Source organism: Cottoperca gobio, chromosome 9 (assembly GCF_900634415.1).
Source record: "Cottoperca gobio chromosome 9, fCotGob3.1, whole genome shotgun sequence".
NCBI lineage: Eukaryota > Metazoa > Chordata > Actinopteri > Perciformes > Bovichtidae > Cottoperca > Cottoperca gobio.
Genome location: NC_041363.1, coordinates 7677859 through 7692711, shown reverse-complemented (window position 1 = coordinate 7692711; position 14853 = coordinate 7677859). Strand labels below are relative to the sequence as shown.

At 41.5% G+C, this 14853-nt stretch overlaps 1 protein-coding gene and 1 long non-coding RNA gene across 2 annotated transcripts; both read left to right on the top strand.

Annotated features, from left to right (window-relative positions):
• Positions 1-1272: 1272 nt before the first annotated feature.
• Positions 1273-4363, top strand: ela3l (elastase 3 like). The gene is made up of 8 exons (XM_029439698.1): positions 1273-1367; positions 1601-1689; positions 1876-1973; positions 2340-2468; positions 2983-3119; positions 3505-3650; positions 4072-4224; positions 4312-4363. Exons 1-8 carry the CDS (start codon positions 1328-1330, stop codon positions 4327-4329), a joined length of 810 nt encoding a protein of 269 aa, XP_029295558.1. The 5' UTR covers positions 1273-1327; the 3' UTR covers positions 4330-4363.
• Positions 4364-6732: 2369 nt separating this feature from the next.
• Positions 6733-11608, top strand: LOC115014106 (uncharacterized). Its single transcript, XR_003832861.1, has 3 exons — positions 6733-7064; positions 7481-7583; positions 9871-11608. It is a non-coding gene; the product is annotated as an uncharacterized LOC115014106 (long non-coding RNA).
• The last annotated feature ends 3245 nt before the right edge of the window (positions 11609-14853 follow it).

The window sequence follows — 14853 nt, the reverse complement described above, 5'->3', positions numbered from 1 at the left end:
AGTTAGTTTGAGGACTGATTCTCTGAATGGCTCACTTTATAAAGCTTCGATCTAGTATCTTGACACAAAATGTAGCCTTTCCTTGTTGTCTTTTGTAAAAAATAATGCATGGTGTCTAAACAGATAAATTGTCCCATCTAGTGGTGAACTGGGAAATGAAATGATTCATGCACAAAAAGTCCAGTCAGCCGTCTGGAGAAGTCTGAGGGTTTTTTTTTCATTTTGGAAATGCTCTGTACTGCAACACAATGTTTTGTATAGAGGTTACATACCAGACATAAAGCTCCAGTACCTGCCTCAGCAATGTTTGGCCTAAAGAACCTGATTCTGTCTAAGCTGATGTCAGGTTCTTTCATCAGAAACACCTTAAACATCATTACAAGCATTTTGTGTTCAAACACTGACTATTCCTCACCACCTTTTCTGACTCGTAACCTTTATTGTGCCGTGTCGTATCACCAAAGCAGCCTTTGACGGATTTGAAAAGGTCCGAGCCACTTCAGGCGCTGCCCACCCTGACAACCTTTATACCTCAGGAACTGTGTCTGTGACCTCCAAGTCTCATAACTTAATCAAGCCATTAAAACAACCTCATGATACACTTGGTCAGTGTTTTAAAGCACGCATTTTTCTTTACACCAACACATTTACTGCAAAGAATAATGATAAGAATCTTTGATGGGTCATGCAATATGTGTTGCATTCCTGACTGTGTGTGTGTTGTAAGACTTCAAAAGAGTGTGGTGTAAGCTGTCAATATGTTCCGAACCAATCAAACCATCTGTTCCTCATTGTCCTGGTTATTTATCATAGTAAAACCTCTTAGTCTGAGTTGTGTGTTCTATTTTTCGTGGAAAACAGGACATTACCAGTAATCCAGATGTTGGCTTCCCATGCTGTTATGCAAGTGTTTAATTCCAGGTTTCAGGGAAGAGAGTTTTCCATGAAAATTCGTAGAGGTGACTTCAAAAACAGAATATAATGTGGAGGTTGTCTGGTGCTATGTGTCTTCACCAGCTTTTGCAGACATACACATACTGTGCATGTATACATGCGAGCCCTCGTGACCACACATATCCCATGTAACGGAGCATGTACTGTAGCTCTACATGAAGGTCATGAGAAATGTTCCAGAAAGAAACACCTGTGTGTTTTGTCAGGCACCCCAATCGCACTGACCCTCTTCGCCATTGGTCCTTCTTCAATCCTGGAGTCCATGATAAACCAATAGGAGTGTGTGTTGCCGCATTCAGAGCGGGTGTTGCCTGTGGTGGAAAGTTTAAAAGAGTGTGTGCCCTGCTGTCCCTCAGCGGAAGCATCAATCAACATGATCCCCATTGTGCTGGCCTCAGTGCTCATTGCTAGCGGTAAGAACATCTGGCATTCTCTAATTCTGTGTGAAATTGTTTCTCGAGTTTGCAAATTTGTGTGAGTGAGTATACCTGCTTGCATATTACCACACAGGGATCTAGCACTGTGCACGTTTTTTATTGAAAAGAATAATTATGCAGTATGTGCCGGATGTAGGAATACATTTTTTATTGTTCACACTCTGTATCTCATGTTCATGACATTCAATATCTATATCCTCCTCGTCCAGCCCTTGGGTGCGGCACCCCACCCATTGAGCCCCTGACTTCCCGTGTGGTCAACGGAGTAGATGCCAATCCCCACAGCTGGCCCTGGCAGGTATGCTAATATGTACACATCTGTCAATATTTACTGGCAAACTATATGGGCTTATTAGATTCCAGATCCAGTAGCTATTGAAAACTCTGTAATTAAACGGATTTAGTCGGCAAACTATGCCACCCATCTATAAATCCACAGCCTGCTTCTTGCTCTTTCCTTTACGCTGTCCTTATTTGTCTCCAGATCTCTCTGCAGTATGAGAGGGACGGTGTGTGGAGACACACTTGTGGGGGATCTCTGATTGCTGCCAACTGGGTCATGACTGCTGCTCACTGCATCAAGTACGAGCACCAGAGAAACACACAAACAAAAAAACACAGCCACCAAAACCCTCTACATATTCTGCTAAATGTGCTGTACTTATTCTGCACCACACTACCCTAAACCCTATTCAACCCTAATAAATATGAGGATCAGGCAAGTCATAAGGTCCAAGGGTTTCAAACTATAATTTCACATTCAAAAGAAAGTACACTGAAGGTGATCTGAACCACTGCCCAGTTCAAATCCTCTTCATCATCTTGCCACCACAACTAGTCATCAATTTGAGCTCATCACATAATTCAACTGTGCACTAAATATTCTGTCTGAGTTAGCATAGGCATAACAGTCTGTTTCCCCCCCCCCCCCCCCCCCCACCCCCCAAGCTCCAAGCTCTCCTACAGGGTGTTTGTGGGCAAACACAACCTGGTGGAGGAAGAGGCTGGCTCCAAGGCCATCCTGCCTGAGAAGATTATTGTCCATGAGAAATGGAACCAGATCTTTGTGGCCTTCGGGTAAGACAAGCACCATTGTAGAGCACAAAGAGAGAGTCTGAGTTGCCTGCCGCGACATGCAATACATCATAATCTCCTCCGTTCTGTGTCGAGGTGACAAAGTGGGCTGAGGCTCACGTTCCATTTATTCACTTCAGTGCAGCACATACCTTTGACACAAGTTCTTCATCTTCATACAGCTCAGATTTCTCCACAGCAAACAAAAAGAGTAAGACAACATGAATAAGAGTGCCATATTAGTGAATTACTCAACCTCAAATATTGAATTATATATGTATATATGGACTTTTGCTTCTGTGGAAAATGTAATAAATAAGATTAGCCATGAAGCTGATTCCTTTGTATGCAAAGCCATAATAATACAAATGAATACAAATACAGATTGCACTTCTAATTAGCTTTTTTAGAACTGTTTCTCTCTCCTTCTTTCTGGCTCTGGAGTAGGATTTTAAATGGCCTGTCAGTAGACCACTTCCCTCAGTCACTTTCTCGCTCTGTGTCTGTCTTTTTGCAGAAACGATATTGCCCTGATCAAGCTGTCAGAGTCTGTGACTTTGAGCGACCAGGTGCAGCTGGCATGTATCCCTGCTGCTGGCACTGTGCTGTCCAACCTCTACCCCTGCTACATCACCGGATGGGGCAGGCTGTACAGTAAGTCACTGTTTAAGGAAGGCTGGGCTGTGTTTATGTGTCTGATGTTGAATGAATTTCTTTCAGCTAAGCATCTCTGAAATGTCTTCATGTTACCGTCCTTTAGGATGTAATATGGGATGTTTGAATTTATGACCAGCTGCGTGTGAGTGTGCGTGATCACGGTTACCCATGCAAACCTCCAAAGTTGGGATAAAGATTACATGCATGTGATCATTACATGAATTTAGCTGAAACTTTTTTTTGGGGGGGGGGGGGATTACAACTAAATTGAAAAATTGGGGCGGACTGTGAATTTGGAGCTTGGGGGAAATGCTGTAAAGCAGAATTGAAAGACGGCTGGTGTATGTGGATGATGGTAATAGACTCTGCCTGTGTGTTTTAGCTGGAGGCCCCATAGCTGATAAGCTGCAGCAGGCTTTGATGCCTGTGGCTGACCATGCCACCTGTTCCAAGCCTGACTGGTGGGGCATCGCTGTCAGGACCACCATGGTGTGTGCCGGTGGGGATGGAATCGTGGGTGGATGCAACGTAAGTTAATATTTGTGTGTGTGTGTGTGTGTGTGTGTGTGTGTGTGTGTGTGTGTGTGTGTGTTTTTCACCTATTTCCTATTTGCTCCTCTAAATAATAAACATTGTAAAGCGTGTTGAACCTGCTTTGGTTAATGCTGTACCGTAATTATGTCAGGGAGCCAAATTTGAATGTGAATGCAATGAGCGTGTTCAAATAAAAATGTCCAAGGAATCAGAGGTAAAGCTCTTTTGTCAATTCTTTTGTTTTCTAGCTGCCAAGGAACATGACAAATGTATTTTGTGTCCGCATTACACTTGGCGAAACAATGATTCGGATTGTGTTTCTCATAGTTGTGCCTTTCCAGTCTCCCAGCAGCTCCACCAAATGAATAAAACATAAGCTCTCCTCCTCTCTCTCTCTCTCTCTCTGTGTTTCCAGGGCGACTCCGGTGGCCCTCTGAACTGTAAGAACACTGAGGGCGCCTGGGAGGTCCATGGTATTGCCAGCTTCGTATCTGGTCTTGGCTGCAACTATGTGAAGAAACCCACAGTCTTCACCAGAGTCTCTGCTTTCAGCGACTGGATCGACCAGGTAAGGGCGACACATCCAGTTGGCTCGCAGTAAATGCTATTTCATGGTTTCATTTTTCAGCTAATAACTGAATATTTGTGTTTTCAGGCTATGATGAACAACTAAAGAAGATGAAGTGTCAATAAAAAAAGACCCAGCAAACTGCATTTGTCTTGTGTGTGTTTGGATACCCACCAGATTTAGCAGAATCTCACATTCGATAAACTCACATCTAGATAAATAATGAATGAATGCTAACCCTTATTAAGCCCCATTAATTCTGTGCCATTCTCTGAGGCTGGCTAGCAATTAAAACAATGTCAACAAATATCCAGCAGGTGTCCTCATACACTCATGCTAGGAAATTGGTTCTGACAGCTTTCCAAATCAGGATACCGTGCAAAATGACCAACTGTCTGACTGCAAAACAGCAACAAACAGATGAGATACACTGCAAATAGCTCCCATAAAACAAGCACGTGATTCAGATTAAATGCTCCATCTACAATATGTCAAATAGCTTCATTTTGGATGATAAGAGCAAATGGTGTGTGCTGCTCTTCATATAAAATATGAATCTAATATCACAGCTTGAAACTGACCTGGTTTGTCCCGGTGCCCTTTGAACAGGAGGGCTTTATGAAAAACATCATACTGGGGAGTCTATCTTTCCTCATGATAATAGTACTCTGAAAATGAAAAAGGCTATGGCAAAGTTGAGATGAACACTTCTGTCATTTTTTTCCCCTCGTTGTGAAGAGATGAGGATGAGAAGTTAAATTGCCTCTCACTTCTTTCTTTTCTTTTTTATCTCACACGCTCTTTAACTCATTTGCAAGATTCTCACGCAGACACACATCCTGATAAGTTTTGACGGGGTAATGGAGGTGTGCGATCGTCTTCATTGACATGAGAGGCAGTGTTCAGACATGACACGTCCCGCAAGGGTGAGTAATAATGACTGTGTGTGTGTGTGTGTGTGTGTGTGTGTGTGTGTGTGTGTGTGAGTGTGTGTGTGTGTGTGTGTGTGTGTGTGTGTGTGTGTGTGTGTGTGTGTGTGTGGAGAGGCTGGGAGACACAGACAGTTTAACTGTGTGTCTGTGCTTCTCTCATACTATATTTGAGTGCATTCCTCTGATATGATGAATCACTCTAGTGAAGCAGCTTTCTCTAGACTGTCAGTCTGTGATCAGTGATGACTTTACCATCCAAGCGCTCATGAAGACTACAGCACAAGTGCTTCTTTTTGACTAATTCAGTCTGATTTAGATTTTAAAAATTAAGGTATGCATGGATATTGCTTGTCTACATTTGAAATGCACCCATAAAAATAAACCCATACAGTTTTTTACCAGCTTCATTACAGTGCACAGTACTAATGATGTAACACTGCATGAATATGGAATAAATTAATTCTGAGTGACGTATTTCATTACATTTGAATAAAATAACTAAAAATAGGCTAAAAATGTAATTAAGACTTTTAATGTGCCTGACTTTGTCATGACATCCTCCCATGCTGGTGCTGAAATTATAATATGGACTGATAGTGTAATAATTAAAATTAATGCAATAACTGAAGTTATTATCTCTGTTATTTATAAATATTTCACAGACATGGTGTGAGCCAATGTGTCAGGATTAATTCATTTTTGAATTGTGCTTATTGAGTGCTGCTTTTAATTTAATTTAACTACTACATCATTTGGCAGTCGCTACATTCATGTTTAATTCAAACACTGTACTTCTTCAAGTATTGCTAATATGTGCACCAACACAGCACGTTGACTAAGCTGCTGCTCTCAGGATCTGTTCCTCTGCAAAACTTTTTTCTGTAGCCAATGGGGAGGGTTGAAAATGAGGCCTCAAAAGAATGCTTTGTCCCTGCCTAAACTTTGTGGGTCAGGGTGCACACACACACACACACACACACACACACACACACACACACACACACACAAAGAGAGGGAGACAGAGAAAGCCGAGTAGAATCCCCTACGGACACCCTGCTGTTGTGCTGAATACCAACACGTTTTAAGTTTATGCAGCTGCGATTCAGCTTCATGCAACTTGTTTCAAGTCTACTAAGCAATGAAGAAGGTATTTGTAATTCCCTGCAGCTCAGCTTGTGTTTAGGCCAAAGTACTCTTGATGCTTGAAATGAATTCTTCTGCACAAAAATTGTCAGTACTCCATATGTCTTCAAGGATCATGGAATAATCACATAATGTATTGTTAGTATCTATAAGAGCACCCTTCTTTTCCCTTCTTTTTTGTTTTTTTCAAAGCTGAATAATGACTTTTTTTGTTGATAATGTTAGATCTCTTTTGCTCTGCTTTTACTGACTGTTTGTTGGCAATGATCTTTGTAGAACAGTGTTGACTGTGGGATCTTCTCAGAGGTGTGAGAGGAAAAGCCGTTAATGGGATGTTCAAGCGTCTTTGTATAAATAGCTCAGTAGTAACTGACTCAGAGGGAGGGAGGGAGGGAGGGAGCGAGGGGTGGGTGGGTGGGTGGAGGAGGGGGGAGGGACTTTGGGATGATGAGCAGTCGCATTGACAGCAACATCTCCGCTCTGTCGCCCCGCGCCTGTCAGCAGTCTCTGGGAACCAACCGGGACTCCGCCAAACTTCATGGGCGCTGACCGACCGCGCGTGCTGCCCAGCCATCTTGCCAAACGGTCGGGCAGAGTTTAGTGACCTACTTCGGAGCAAAAGTTCCCACCTCACAAACTATTTGGTGAAGATCGGTGTTCATTTTGAACATTTGATATAAACGCGTTTTGCATCTAAGGCGCGCGCGAAGGAGAGGACACTAAAGTACAAACGCTTGGACACTGGACACCCGAGGGAAGAATTAGGTAGGCTGATGTATGAAATATTGATGTGATTTGCCTGAAGGAATACTGCAAGTACAAACAGCAAGCAAAATATTGAAATATAAATAAATGACATTTCTTTCAGTTTGCTCTCGCTTTTTGTAAAGTCCACACTAAAGTAGCCTCTTTTACAAAATAGATGTTGACGTTATTGGATGTGTGTGTTGTCTTCATTGTTAAGACAATTTAAAAAGCGGTTGAAAGTATTTAAATAAATGTAATAGCCATATAATACATTTGCGAAATATCCACAAGGTAACAGGCCACTAGAGTTTCCCCTATAAGCACAAACAATGATTGCATGTCTGATTATGCCCAGGTAGAGGAACTATTTGGTTAAGTTCATTTATGTCATAAAAAGTGTCAGCACTCAACACTGTTGATTCCCCTCTTCATAGGGAAGTTGTTGGCCATGCAGCTGGTGTTGTCAAATGAGCTGAGGAGGAAGAGAAGGCTGTTTAGTCACATGAGATGGAGTTCACTCATTCTGTCCACTGCAAGGTGATGCATCATGCACAAGCATTCACCTGTTTTCCATGTGGTCACTGCAGGCACAAGTTTGTAAGTTTGGTTGTATCGCACCCAGTCTTTGCTACATGTCGGCAAAATTTGCATGCATTTACATTTGATAGTTTGCATGAGTACACAAAAGGCCTTTATGTCGGTCAATGGCACCATTCACAAACACGCGTTCAAGAACAAGCACACATTCATGCTGTATTTTGTTGCATGACACCAGTAACAACCTTAAGCTTAACTATTCCCAGCTACAGCCACAGAGCGCTGACCCATTACGCAAACACATTGACTGTAGTTATCTGTGTATTGATCGTGGCCTCAGGAAGTGTTTCCATGTGTGTTTATGCTTGTTTGTGTGTGATGGGTCACTCATGTGCTGTTATGGTCTTTGAAGCTTTGAATCTACCAAAACAAGCATTCAATCAATCAAACTTCTGAAACAGCTAACTGACTTGTGTGATTTGGGCCTCTTTGAATCCAGTCAATGGGCTCAGATGGACACCAGCATTCACCAAATATCTTTTATCTGCCAAGAGCCGTGAAGCAGCACATTTGTCCTAATCCAAGTGCTCTAAGAAAAGCAATCCTCTTATTTTCGTAATGTTAGGACCCTAACACATTTGCTTTCCTCCTGTGTGCTCACCAGATGAAACAGAGCTACAGTATCTTGTATTGAGAGGAAATGTATTTATCTTGCAAAGAAGAACAAATTATCCTTGTAGCTATTAAAACATGTGCCACAATTATCTACTTTGCAGAGTATGGGTTATGAAAATGGGCTATAATTGGTGATAATGAACAACTGGTGCTGTGTGTTTTCTTGTTATTTGCACCACTGATTGTCTGAAATCAATATGAGCATGCAAACAGCTCTCTGTTCCAATACATTGCTCACAGTCACAGCCCCCCCCCCCCCCCCACACACACACACACACACACACACACACACACACACGGAGATTCTTCCCTTTCACATCTCTCTGTCATCTAATAGCCAACAGTATACATTCCTCGCTTTTGCTCTAATTGAAATTGTAAACTGGATACGCTACATTTAGTGTCCCCTGACTTCTGTGAAAAAGTTTTGGATGTTTGGGAAATATTCTGCAAAGCAGTGAGGGCAGTTTTATTGACAGCAATCCAAGTTGGTGATTATGAGGGTTCATTCCCCATAGCAATGCTACCAGCATCCTGAGAGGGACCCATCTGGTGCAAACAGAAGCCGACTTCACGGGTTCAAATGCATCACTGCCACCTACTCTGACTTGGAGCTATCCATCTTTATTTGGCTTGGACGTAAAATTCCTATAAAAGGAAGGATAACTTTCAAATTAGTTCTCAACAGCAAGCTTGGGCTGTTGCAGTATTGCCCTCAGTTGGAGAGAGGAGGAAATATGTGGTCTTATTATAGAAATGCATTAGAGGTAAGGGAGAGTGGTATAGAAGCAAAGAGATGAGCTCAAGTTTTTATCTGTTAGACTCTGAGAGAAAAATATTCACACTCTCCAACTCATGCTTGAACTGACTTCTCACCCTCTCTGTCAGTCTCTCTCTCTCACACACACGCACACACACAGGCACACCAGTACACCTCAGTGACCCATTTAATATCTGCCACAGAACTGGCAACTATATTCCCACACGTTCCTCCTGAAAACACATTACCGCTGAAACTCATTCAAAATAATTCAGTGAGAAAAAGTGTGCACTGGCACCTTCTTTATCAGTTTAATAACTTCATCACTCTCTGCCTGTATAAAGGAAACAAGACGAAAAAAATAATGTTTCAACACAGCACTGTAGCCGGAAGGAACTCTTTTGTCCTGGAATACTCTCCTATCATCTGCAAATTATTATACATAACAAAGTTCCTAGAATTATTTTTTTCTGCACCTGTCATATACCTTTTTGTATATTACAAATACAGAGTTGATATGATAATGCTTCACAGTGCAGTTTTATTAGAAATCGTTGTAATGCTCTTATTCCCTTTAAAAAAGAAGTCTTGAGAATAAAAACCCTCATGCAGATACTGGATGTACGTAGGTTGTCCCATATGTAGCGTCTGCATGGATGAAGCCACCTTGGCCTGGTGACTACCTTGTCAGGGAGAAAGTAATCTTTACTGAGCTGACCTCATAGTGGCTTCCGCATGCTCATTTGACAGGCCAGCTTAAGCTGTGGCCAAGTATGCCAACGTGTCTGTGTGTGTGCCTGTGTGCAGGTGCTACAAAGATAAACTCATGTGATGCATTTCTTTTCTTTTAAGGGAGAATCTGTGGAGTTGAGGCACCGCTCGCAGACCTCAGACCCACCTCTGAGGTGTGATGTGACCATAAGGAGTCTGGAGGCTGCAGCCTAGTCATGGAGCATGATATAATAATGGGCCTGTCCGTGTGGGCCATTATAGCCATTGCTTGTAACTCTGTGGTGGGCATCCTCATCCTCATCCTATTCGTCATCCTCTACAAGGCCTGCAAGGTGCCTTCACACCAAGAAAAAGAAGCAGTTTTCACAGCATTGCCAGAGAAGAAAAAGGCTGAACAGAAGCTACCTGCTGACTGCAGCCTGATCATGACGGACACAGACTAAGATGTTGACATAATTCAACTTTGTCCATCTAGTACATTCCAAAAGTTGAGTGTTGGAGGACAAGCTGGACTCTGAACTGTCAGTGATCTTCTTTATTTCTCTTCCTCTTCAACAAACCAAGACATTACACTCAGTAACTCCTTTTGTTTTACATCAACATGCATGTTCACATTTCTGCACCATCATTCAGCGTAGCTCAAAGTGAGCTAACTGCATGAAGGGTTGCAGCAAGGCCAACAACAACAACAGCAAGCAGGCCCAATCCTCTTATCTCTGCTGTGCGTCGCTGGGACTATCCATCTGTCAGTCTGTTTGCTTTGCTCTACACAGGCTGACCATGATCTCTTCCTCGACTGCGTCCTGTTTCATCCCTCCATGTGACACCACTGAGAGGATGTGGAGGAGAAACTGCAAAGACACTTTGTATTGTAACATAACAGTTTGCGGTGATGAGGATGGTTGAGAGTCACGAAAACATGTTAGAGGTAAAGAGATAAAGTAGCTCACAAGCGGTTTGGTGTTTGCCAGCTGCAGCACTAATGACGACAACGACAGAGCTGCCAAAACCAAAAGCCTGAAAGAGTCAGGAAGGAAGAGAGATGCTGCTGGGGAAAGTGTGTGAGAGTTACAACAGGGCAGAGAGGGAGACAGACGGAGATAAAGGACGGATATTTTGTGGGGATGATAAAATTCTGGGGAAGAATCTAAGAGGGGATGCTTTGATGTTGTTGTTTACAGAGAGGGAGCTCGAGGCTCCTGTCTGACAGTCTGCCTATTTGACACACAAGCTTCCACCAATCCGACTCCCATGAGATTAAAAGCAGCAGCAAAAATGTTTCTCATGTCCCAGTGTGCCTCTCTTTCATTTTGTTAGCTCCTCTTAAGATTAAATAAGATATTTATACACAGCCTTCCCCAGAAATGACAGACTGACTGAACACAAGTGAATATTGTATTTATTGGAGTGAATGTACTTCCGCTAACACACTTACTGTGCGATGTCAATGTTGTCTAAAGGATGGAAGAGAGACAATGTGACAAGCCAGACATGTGTATCTCCACATCATCGGAATAAAGAGAGCTGCATATCTCAAGATGTTTATTAATGAAAGGGCTTTATTTTGTCTGTACTTGTACTTGTCAGTGAGTTCATATGAGTTAACTTGCTAAAATAAAGATATTCTGATTTGATATTCAGAACTTTCTGCTCTACTTATTAACATGATATTTCTGTACATGTAATGATGAACAGTAATCTGTGTTAAAGTGACTCGTTTGGTATTTGATAAATCATTTAAATCATCACCATTAAGGTATTGTTGCACTGTTGTAATTGCCATTGTGCTCTATGCCTTGTGATACTAATGATAGTTTATTTTTGACTGACTCAATAAATTCTTTACTATTGTTTGTTAGCTATGTAGTCCACAATCAATGTTTCCATGCCCCCTAATAGCCATACACAGTCTTTAAACATGAGGGCTTGAATTACAATAATAATTAACTTCTGCTTCCTGCACTAAAGTTATCAATGTGGAACATATTGACCTCGACCCACTTCCTGTTGTTAGTCAACTGCAACCATATAATCCTTATCTGGTAACCATGATCCTGCATTATTATGACATAAGAGGAAGAGAGGAAACTTGTGACTTCTAACTGCTGCTTTTATTTTCTTTGAGTGACAACCAGCATCTTGTTTATACAGACTGTAATTGATTAAAGTCATTATTTCAGCACACATAACATTACATTTCAGAGGAATTTATTTGAAAGCTAAACTGCCCAATCAATGATTTGACCTATGACCCCCCCCCCCCCCCCCCAACGTGCACTGAAATTGCAGTTACTGCCTCTGCAATTTTTAGCTTTTTATCTGAGGTAGCCTACGTAAGCAAAGTTACGTAACGTACGTAACGTTTCTAACCCTAACCAGCTAGTTTTTGCACCTAATATAACTGAAAGTGAAACTTTCATAAAGTTGGATTTGCAGCTTCTGGCCTGCGGGCGGGTGCAGTTTGCCCAATATAAAGTGAAATCAACTGATAATGGCCATTTAATGGACTGGACAAGTATTACCATGGGTCGAGGCATTGTTGTTTATTGTGAGGTTAACAATAAACCTGCCTATAGGCCTTATTTATTAAACATGAGATTATCTCAACCAACCAACAGCATACAAAATAATGAGGTTTACGTAAAAGAAATTTGTACAAGAAATTATTACAAGAAAAAGAAGAAGAAGAAGAAGAAGAAGAAGAAGAAGAAGAAGAAGAAGAAGAAGAAGTATATTGTGCTGATAGTAAATTTGCACTATTACTTAAATAACATTTACATTGCAGAATTTTTTCTTTCAATCTATTTTTAAATACTTTTATATATGTGTGTGTGTGTGTGTATGTGTATATATATGTGTTTATTTCACTCCTCATTCACCACTTCATAAAGGCATAAGATCGAAGATTGGTTCTCACTGAGTGAATTTGCTTTAGAGTGCCATAGAGGCTAACTATTAACAAGATCACAGATCTTACGAGATGAGATGAAGAGCAATGTAATGGTTTTTGTTTATTTGTTTGAATATATATATGCATGTATGTGTTAAACAGTGGTTTGCAGCACGTATAAGACAGATGGTTGGGGCCTTTGGTGGGCTTTTGATTTGAAAGTGATCATCAGGAAAGCGGCTCTGCATCTGTCTAGTGTTTATCTGCTTCCCTTCTATTCATCTGCCTGCCAGTTCTTCTCGCTCGCTCTTTGGCTGTCTTCCTCTTTTTTGTTTCTCTATTCCCATGTAACCGTACCGGTGCCAGACCCCTGCAAGCTGCCCAGTGCAGATCTAGTGATCCACTCCACAGTGAGCTGGATGTGAAGGTCACTTTATGTTCTGACTCACACTGTTTTTGAACCACTGCACTGAGGTCCCTTTTTTTTAATCAGATGTTTTGTTGAAGAAAGGAGTTTATCATGCTGTGTGACAGCAATGAAAGAAAATAGTTCCTGCCAATCTCACTTCCACAGATCTCTTCATCTCAGGTTTCATGTTCTCTGCACCACTCACTACATCCCTCAATTATATCTGGTTATGCATTAGCAAGCAGCAAAGCAATTTCCAAGATCTTCCAATAGTAGTTGAGATGAAAGAGTGTCATTGAACTAAACATGGTTTTGTATAATGATCAGGAGAAATATTACAGAGAGGGAGATTTCTAATAAACATATGAAAGGAGAGTAATCTGCAGCTCCATCTGCACGGCTGGAGGGGTTGCATAACCCACATCAGCCCAGACTGAGTCATGGGCAGTCTGTGTGTGTGTGTGTGTGTGTGTGTGTGTGTGTGTGTGTGTGTGTGTGTGTGTGTGTGTGTAACGCAATTACCAAGGGATCAAATGTTAATCTCTGTTTTGAACGCTACATGCTCAGAAATTGAGAGGGATTTTTGAGCTATTTCAATGTTATGAAATCTATCATTTAATTTAGTAGCCTTCAAATAAAACATTTCAAGTGTGTGTGTGTGTGTGAGCTTGTGTGAAATAGAGAGGGATAGAGAGTGAATCTATACACATAACTGTTGCTTTGAGGCTGTCTGTGGTTACGTATGTACGCTGTATAGTGAGTGTGCAGATATCTTTGCTAAAGAGTACTGTGCAGGGATAGATACATGTGTGTGTACTGTCCTTGTGTATAAATTATTAATGAGAAAATTCAAAAACCCTCTCTCTTACTCATTGTTAATTAGATCTTCATAACAACACCCCTATGGATATACACACTCATCACAACTACACACACACAGACACACAGTCATTAAATCGATTTTGACAACAGCGCAGCTCTGATATCAAAATCATTATAATTCAGTATAATTTAGTCAGAATGAATGTTTATTCTGTCAACAGAGGTCTAATTATTGCACGAAACAGGCTGAAATCGTGACCGTGAGAGGAAAAGCATCAGTATGCATGGCACTGCAGAAATGTGAAAAAAATTCATTTGTAATTATTTTTCTCACAAACGAGCACAACCTCACAAAAGAGTCTCACAGTTCCCGAAATATGAGAAGCTGACCTCTAGATATGTTGCAATAGTCATATTTTATCCATATGCATAGCCAGAATTACGGCCCTCAAGCTGTTTGCATTTAGAAGACATAAAACACTATGACCTACTTGACCCTGCGCTCACCTCATTGTCATTCATCCTCCATCCATCCTGTGCACCTCCTCTCCTGTAGAAGGAGACTGCCACCTGCTGGTTCAACCTTGAATGTCTGCTGCCTCGAGTTGTAACAACCTGCTGTTGGCTGCAGCAGTGGCTGATTGCTGCCAAGACCCTTCTCCATTATTGTGCAGCAGAGCATGCTGTGACTGCTCTCTGCTGGTATTTCCAGGTAAGGACAATGTGCAGTCAGACGTGTCTGTGACTTTCAATGAGAACGAGTCACACCAGTGCAGATGTTCTCCGGCCGTCATTAGCCAGAGGTTGCGTTGCGTTGAATGTATAATTAACGTGCCCCATTAAATTCATTCGCTTGTTTGATTAAACATTTGTTTTAAAGTTATATGAGGGGTGCAAATTGTCCATGTTTTTTGCCTAAATGTATGTTCATCTAATAATAATTAAGGCTAAGTGTACACAATTATAATTGAAAGTAGAATTT